General features: G+C 66.4%; 1 protein-coding gene across 1 annotated transcript in view; it reads left to right on the forward strand.

Moving 5' to 3' along the window:
- Positions 1-6,850: 6,850 nt before the first annotated feature.
- NES (nestin) overlaps positions 6,851-8,177 on the forward strand; it is a gene marked incomplete at both ends in the record, with an annotated part of 6,951 nt that continues 5,624 nt past the window's right edge. Inside the window, one exon of the mRNA XM_082011599.1 lies at positions 6,851-7,663. Coding sequence (XP_081867725.1) covers positions 6,851-7,663 — 813 coding nt within the window. The remainder of the gene's footprint in view (positions 7,664-8,177) is intronic.

An 8,177-nucleotide genomic window follows, 5' to 3' on the forward strand; every position in this document is an offset into this window, starting at 1 on the left:
GCTTTCAGAGGCGGCTCCTTCAACGCGGAGCCGGGGCTGCGGCACCCGCTCCGGGCTGAAAAGCAGGAGCCGCTGCGAGGGGACGGCTGAGGGGCTTTCTCCTCCGCGACCCCCCTCGTCCCCTCCCCGTGACGGTTGCTCGCCCCGGCTGACAAGGTGCCCTGCCAGCCCGCAGCGAGCCGAGGGGAGGGCAGGCAGCGGCGCGGCGGCTTCCCGGGGATGCTCAGCTGCAGAGTGAGTCAGCAGCCGCGGGCAGAGCCTGGCCCCGCTCCAGGCGCAAGCGGGCGGCCCCGAACGTGGCTTCGGACACCCCAACGCCGCCCCGGCCAGCCGGACGCGCCGACGGCCCCGTCCGCACACGCGCCCATCCCGGCAGGCACGTGGCTGCCTCCGTATCGGTGTCGTTCCCCACCTCCATCCCCGCTGCCGACGGACCCTGCGTCCAGGATCCGTCGTCCCCAGCCCTGGATGCGTACGGGGCGCAGCCGTGCTCGGAGGGGTCCCCGGAGCGGGGGACACGCCGGAGCCCCTGGGAGGGGGCTGGGGTGGGAGGGCCGCACTCTGCGCAGGGATGCGACGGGAAGGACCCGGCAGCCTCTTGGCAGCAGCCGCTGGCAAAGCTTAAAAGCCCGGAAGCAGGTGGGGAGAACGCGGGGGGGGGTCCCTCCGGCTGCCAGAACCCCTCACCCCCCCCATCCCAGCAGGGAGAAAGGGGCTCCTTGTCTGCAGGGCTGGGATGCAGGGATGTTGCCCCCGGAGCAGGGGGTCCGGGGGAGCCCTGGGAGGGTCCCTGGGGAGATAGAGTCCCACACAGAGGGGTGGGGGTGGGAGCGGACCCTGTATGAACCCCCAGGGACACGTGAACGGGTGGGTGAGCGTGTCGCACGCACACGTGAAGGTTTGCACACCCAGCCCCATCTTTCCCGGCTTGTGGGGCTCCGGTGGGGAAACTGAGGCACAAGGAGAAGGATGGGGGGTCCCAGATTTTGGCGCTGCTGCTCAGGCGGGACCTGCTAAGCCAGGGCTCCCTGGCCCCTCGGCACACTCGCCAGCGGACTCGCAGCTCCTCGCTGCCGGCACAAGATCACCCCGTCTTCCAGTTTCCCCAGTCTAAAGCCATTCCCCGAAAAGCAGCCCTAAGCCCCCCACCACCCTCACACTGCCATGCAGGCACCCGGCGGCTGGAAAAGGCTCCGGCTGGGGCAGAGGGAGTTTTTCCCACCCCTCTGGCAGCCGAAAGGAAGAGCAACAGGTTCTGGGTTGGCTTGAGATGGGAGAAGTCAGCGTGGGGGGACAGGAGGTGGCTGCGGCCAAAAGTGGTCCCCAAAGGGATGCTCAAGGGCAGCCCCTTCATCCCAGGGACGAAATGCTGCCGGAGGGGAAGGGGTTTGCAGCAAAATTCCCCATCCCGGCACACCCCAGGGGGGGACCTGGGGTTCATACTGGGGTTTCTCAGCAGGGAAAAGCCATGACAATCCCGCAAAATGTTTCTGTTTACCCCCGGCCCCTCCTGTCCCCCGCACTGGGACACCGGCAGAGCCGGGGGACGGAGCCGAGAGAGCTGGGGAGGATGGGGAGATCGGGTGGTGCCCTGCAGCCACCCCAAACCCTGGGCTTCGCCCCTGAAAAACTCCCCATGGAGAGCAGCAACGCAGCTGGGCAGGAGAGGGGGGAGCTGGACCCCCGGGTCTCTGTGCAAGCCCCTGCCCAGCTCCGAGCCTCAGTTTCCCTTTCCACTGCTACCCTGACCACAGCATCCTTGGGACGAGGACCTGTCCAGAGGATCTGCAGGACAGACGGGAAGGGCTCCCCCGTGATGGGACACCCCAGACCCACGCTGGACCCCTGGCCCCTCCGACAGCTCTCCCAAAGCCAGGATCCCGTGGGAGCAGCTGCTGAAACGGCCCCGAATCCCCCCCTTCACGCCCGATGCCTTCGCGCCCGGCGGCCGGCTGGGCAGCGGGACGGGCTGGGCTCCAGGCTGCGGTGGCCGGGCAGCACCAAAGTCCTTTTTCCATCCAACTTAGCAAGACCCCCCCCTTCAGCCCCCGCTCTGCCGCCAGCGCTGCAGAGCCAGCGCCGGTACAAGCTGATCCGTGAAAAAAAGCCAACTTGCAGAGCGATGCTGTCCTCCCGGGGGGGTCAGTGACAAGGACAAACCTCCCCGACGCGGGACTGTGGGGACTGCCAGCTTCGAGCATCCTCCGCCGCAGGGAGGGTGCCCTGTGCCCCCCGTGCCTGCATCCCGCAGGGAGAAGCACCGGGAAAGCTCTCGGCATCCCCACGCCGGGTCAGCTCTCCTCTTACTTTCCTCCGGCGCGGAGGTGAAATGAGATGTGGAAATTAATAGCGCAGTACGGCAGCAGGCAGCCGCCCGGCCGAGCCGCGCGTCGCCCCGTGGTTGACCGTCGGCCGAGCCCGACGCGTCCCCCGCATCCCACCTTGCTCGGTGAGCGGCGGCAGCCCCGCGGCAGCCCTTCTTCGCGGCGGGGGGAACGGCAACGCCGGGAGGGGGTCCCCTTCCCCAGGGCCCCGGTGCGGGGCTGAGCCGCGGCTTCTCCGGGGCAGTGCAGGCAGCGGTCGGCAGCAGGTTGGCAGGACGGCTGGGAACGAGCTCCAGCAGGCATAAGTGCAGGCACCGAGAAAAGAGGAGTCTTCTGTGTGTGTCCGTGTCCTCTTCTCTCTTTTTTTTTTTTCCTTCCCCTTTTCCCTCCTCCTTTTATATTTATTCCTTCCCCTAATTAAGAAAAAAAAAAAATTATTACCGTGTTGGCAGGCGCTTTGTCCCTCCCCTTCCCTCCCTCCTGGCAGCGGGCAAACCCGGCACGAGATGCCGAGCGCGGGGAGAGGAGGATGCTCAAACCCGGGCACGTTATTTAACCCAATGCAGCAGAAGCAGAGGAGCAGCCGGCACCGGGTACCCCAGACCCAGCCAAGAGAAGGGGGTCCCCCCACCGCAGCCCCCCGCCACGGCATGGGAATGCCCTTCGGATGGTTATTTCCGATATTTGGCAGGTTCAGCTGAATGAGGAGGGGGCCACGGGTCGGGGTCCCGGTAGCCAGCGGAGGCTTTGTCATGCAAAACCCCCTTTGCAGCGAGGCCAGCGGAGCCCCACGTGGGTGGAGGCACCATGCGGGGGCTGGAGGGACCCAGGGGCTTCGTCAGCCCCAAAAGGGTGGTGGGAGCAGCCAGAGCTGAGCCCCCGGCACTCACAGCCCAGCTTGGTCCCGCGGGGAGCACGTGCCGTGCCTCAGTTTACCCACCTGTACTCGTGTCACGGGGAACCGGGATAATTAATGCATCTTTAGGTTTGACGGCTTGCAGATTGCTCCCAGAGGGACGTGTCAGGACCTGGGTGCCCTGAGCACGCAGTGGGGTCCAGGGTGCAGCTGGGGACCCTCATTTGCAGAGCGGAGCCCCTCAGCAGAAAGGCAGCACCCATGCGCCGGCGTCGGGGCTTTTTTTAACCAGATCTCACTCAAACTTTCTCTGGCGTGGAGCATCCTCCGCCCGGGGGGGCCGGTGCGGAGCCTGCCAGATAATTGCTCTGGTGAGTTTGCAGAAAGCCGCAGCTCCTGAGCAGAATTAATCATTCGTCGCCCTGGGAAATAATTACGGGCAGCGGAGGCAGTCTCGTTAGCGGTGCGGTCCGGCGGGTGAGGCACGCCGCAACGCTCTGCCCTCGAGGCAGCCGCATGGCGGTGCGGGGCCGGGATGGAGGCTGGGACAGACGCCAGGGTTGGACGCCGGGACGGACATGGCGACGGGCAGGGGTGAAACCCACGGGCTGCCCCATCCTCTGTCCCCCCCGCCATACCCGTCCCATGAGGTCACATCCTGCACCCGGCACTTTTGCGGCAGAAGGCTCAGGGCTGGGGGAAACGCAGAGTGCCTGCTCAGCAAGCAGCGTCCCCCATCCTAATTGGGAACAAATGTTCCCAGCCTGGCCGGGGTTTCCTTGTCGGCCTAGAGTGAACCTTCCAGGGCTGCCGCTCTGCCTTCCCCTTCCCAGGGCATCTCCCAGTGGCATCTGTGGGGCAAAGCCCTTGGGACATCCCATTCCTGGAAGGGGCAGGGGAGGAGGGAGAGGAGCAAGGTGGTAGCAGGGCACAACCCTTATTAGACATCAGAGAATCCCCATCCCTACCTGCAGCTCCAGAGGTGTCAGGGGCCTCCCAGCCAGCCGGGAAGGGGTCCAGCCCCATGGGGACCCCATCCAACAACTGCAGCCCGCGGCCGCAGGCAGTCTGCGTCTGCATCCAGGCCAGAGGGCCCCGATGCCCAGCTGTGCTTCCTCCTCCTCCTCCTCCTCCTCTTTCTCCCTCCAGCGCTGCTCAAAGTCACGTAGCAGTGCCCGCCGCGCATGCTGTGCCAAGCTCTCTGGCAGCCCACCGGCTCCCCACCCTGGGATGGCACGCACCGCCGGGGGCTGTGGGACTGCAGCACCCTCAAACCTGCCGCCCCCAAAAACCTCTGCTGCTGGCGAACAGCCACCCCCAAGCACCCCATGGGGCCGGGGGGGCACAGATGTCCCCACCCCAGGGGCTTCTGACGCCGAGCATCCCCCAGGGACATGGATGTCCCCACCCCAGGGACTTCTGACCCCAAGCACCCTCCAGGGACACAGACATCCCCTTCCAAGTGACTCCCACTCCCAAGCGCCCCACAGAAGGAAGGGATACACAGATATCTCCACCCCGGGGTGCCCCCCCCCAGCTCTGCCCCCAGCCCCCCCCAGCACTGGGACCCCTCTACACCCCTGGGGGTCCCGCGTTCTCCTGGGCTGCAGGGTTCGGGCTGTCCCACCGAGCCCCGGTGCTGGCTGAGGGAGAGGGGCACAATGGGGAACGCCAAAGCCAAGGCATGAGGAGGAAGAGGGGAATGAGGCCGGGGAGGAAGGAAACACTCCTTCCCCGGGCACTTCCTGGCGTAGCCGTGGGCACCGAGGGCCGCCTTGCGGCAGACGCCAATATTGGGGGCTGGCCACCCTCGGGCAGCTCTGGGGCACCCTGCCACCCCACGGGCACCCAGCGGGAGGAGGAAACTGGGAGCTGGTGGAAAAGTCAAGCCAGCCAGGGCGGTGGGGACGGCTGGCTCCGGAGCAGATGTGCTAAGGAAACAAGGAGGAGGAGGATGAAGGTGCACGGCGAGGCTCCGTCGCCCCGCTGCCTGGAGCTCCGGTGACCCGGAGATGAATTACCCGACCTCAGCGCTCCCTGTGCTGCTTAATGGCATTTCAATCCCGGCTGCGAGAGGCAAATCAGAGCCGGGGCCAGGCAGCCAGACAGGATGTCTGGCCGGAGATGAGCCGGGAAGACGATGCCTTTGGGGACCCCTGAGCTGTGGGGCATCCCCCCCACACACACCGGCCAGGCACCGAGGCGGGACGTGGCAGCACCCGGGGGAAAACTCGCTCCCTGCCAAAGTGGGGCTGGGACCCCTGCTATCGCTGCTCCCAGATGTGGGAGCCATGGGGGTCCCACCAGCTCCAGGGTGGTGGAAGGAGCTCGGGGACCCCTCGGGTGGCTCTGGGTGGCCTTTGCCAGCAGAGGGGACTGTCGCTTGTCTCTCCGGAGGAGCTCGCCCAGAGCCTGTCCCGTGGGACAGCTCGGGAGGGGACATTTACTCCTTCCTCCTTGCCCTGGTGAGGACAGAGCAGGGCCCCTCCGTGGGAAAACCACCATCTCTCCGGGAGTGGGAGGACTGGGACGAAAAGCTGGCAACAAGTCTCTCCCCAAATGGTGTTTTCCTGCCTCTTTTGTTCACAGAAACCTCCCGAGTTTGAATTTTTAAACCTCCTCCCCTTGCCAGCCTGCTGCCCTCCCCCCAAATAAATCAGCTTTGGGAGGGGGAAAAAAGAGAAAATAAAAAATAATAATCCCCAAACGCTCCCCGCGAAGCGATTCATAACCCCACCGTGACGGCTCGGCCGTGCGGGTGAAAGCTGTAAACGAAACCAAATGTTGAGCCGGCGCTTGCCAAGTTTCGGAGGCTGCCGGCAAAACCGGCGGCCAGCCGCAGCCGCGAGTCCCCGTTGGGCTCCCAGCTCCGCTCGGCGCCTCCCGCCCTGCACATCTGGAAAGAAAGAAGATTGCAGCTGGACACAGCTGGATGCAGCACCCCAAGGGGGGGTGGCTGGGATGATGCCCTGTGCCCCCCGCCATCCCCCCGCCGGGCTCTCCCTGGGCAAAGGGACGTCCGTATGGCCAGATCCACGGCTCAGCCGTGGCTTGTGCTGAGCCCAAAACTGCCCCGGCCCCCGAGAGGCACCGGTGACCCCGGCGCAGCCATTGCCTCCCCGGGGCTGTGAGACCCTCGACGGGCTCCCTCAGCCCCAGGTTTCGGAGCGTCACGGGGCGGCTAGCTGCCGCAGAGGGATGCCTGCAGCCAACCCCGGAGGACACGGGCTTCTGCCCACCCGCCCTCGGCCACCTCCCAGCCGCCACGCCGAGCCCCACGGCAGCCCTCCAGCCCCCCAGCGTGGATCCCAGCTGAGCCGCACCGGCTGGGGGGATCCGACCCCTCAAGCCGACCCTCCCAAAGTGCAAAGAAACACCTCGCTCTTCCCCAGGGCTGGAGAATCCCTGGAGCAGGGCTCAGCCCTCCCGCCCCCGGCGTCAAGCCCACGTGGGCTGGAGCCGGCCCGGCTGCGGAAGAGTTAAGCCCCGCTCCTCGCCCGGGTCTCAGGGGCCTCCCACTCGCCTGGTGGAGTATGAATAGCTGCGCTCCCCTCCGCTCCCAGCCACTGGCTTCCCTCCCTGCCTTCCCTCTCCTCCAGAGCCCCGGCATCTTCCCCGGCATCCTCCGGCAGCGCCGGTGCCAGAGCCCCGGCATCCTCCGGCAGCACAGATGCTGAGCACGGAAAGTTTCACGGGGGCGAGAGCCCTGGGCGAGGAGTCGCTGCAGATGTGGGACCTCAACAAGCGGCTGGAGGCGTACCTGGCCCGCGTGAAGTTCTTGGAGGAGGAGAACGAGGTGCTGCGAGCCGAAATCCAGAGTGCCAAGGGCAGCCCCGCCGGGGACTCGTGGCGGGCGAAGTACGAGGAGGAGCTGCGAGCCCTGCGGGATGCCCTGGATCATGCCTTCAGGGAGAAGTGCACGGCCGAGCTGGCCAGGGACAACCTCTACGAGGAGGTCCAGCAGGTGAGGAGCAGGTGCCAGAAGGAGCAGGCAGCCCGAGAAGAAGCCAAGAAGCAGCTGTCCTTGAGCAGAAAGGAGCTGGAGGAGGAGAGGAGAGCGCAGATCTGGCTGAAGGAGAGAGCCGTGCAGCTGGAGAAGGAGGTGGAAGCCTTGCTGGAGGTGCACGAGGAGGAGAAAGCGGGGCTGGACCAGGAGATCGCGAGCTTCTCGCAGAGCCTGGAGAGCTTCCGCTGCACACCGGTGGCTTTCCAGCCGGTGGAGGTGGAGGACTACTCCAAGAGGCTCTCGGAGATCTGGAAAGGGGCAGTGGAGACCTACAAGACAGAGGTCTCGCAGCTGGAGGGTTCCCTCTGCCAGGCCAAGGAGAACCTCTGGAAGGCAGTGGAGGACAACCAGCAGAGCCAGCTGCAGCTGCAGCACCTGGAGAAGGACCTGGCGGGGCTCAAAGCACGGAAGGAGATGCTGGAGGAGAGCCTGGCCCGGCAGTGGCAGGAGCAGCGCGGGGAGGCGGAGAAGTTCCAGGTGGGCGAAGGCGGTGGGGAGGCGCCGGTTCCCTGGGGAGGGGGAGAGAGGGGTGCTGTGGGTGCTTGGGGGGGGTCCTCAGGGCACCCACCCCCTGCAAAGGGACGGGGGTGGCGGACAGGAGGAGGCGAGACGGAGGGAGTAAAGCCCCGGGCAGGGATGGACGGCGGCCCTGGATGAGCTGCGGGCGAAGAGGAAGCTGAGGAGGGCGGGAGGAAGAGCAGAGCGGCTCGGGGACGTCCTTGTCCCCACCGCAACACGGACCCGGGGCCACCCGGCTGCAGGGGAGCAGCACCCAGACACCGGGTCCTCCCCCACCGCCCTGCCCAGGGCTCCTGAACCAGGATCCGGGGGGAACGGCAGCCCCTGCCCGCTGCCCCCCCCCGACGCTGGCTGCAGGCAGCAGGGTACAGGCAGCGGGGGGGGCGTGGGGAGGATAAACTCCGACCGACTGCGCTGCAGCTGCAGCCCGACAGCTGCAAAAGTAATTCAGCAGAGGGGGGTGGCGGGGGGG

Source organism: Phaethon aethereus (genome assembly GCF_964289735.1).
Source record: "Phaethon aethereus genome assembly, chromosome: 28".
In the NCBI taxonomy this organism is placed as follows: Eukaryota; Metazoa; Chordata; class Aves; order Phaethontiformes; family Phaethontidae; genus Phaethon; species Phaethon aethereus.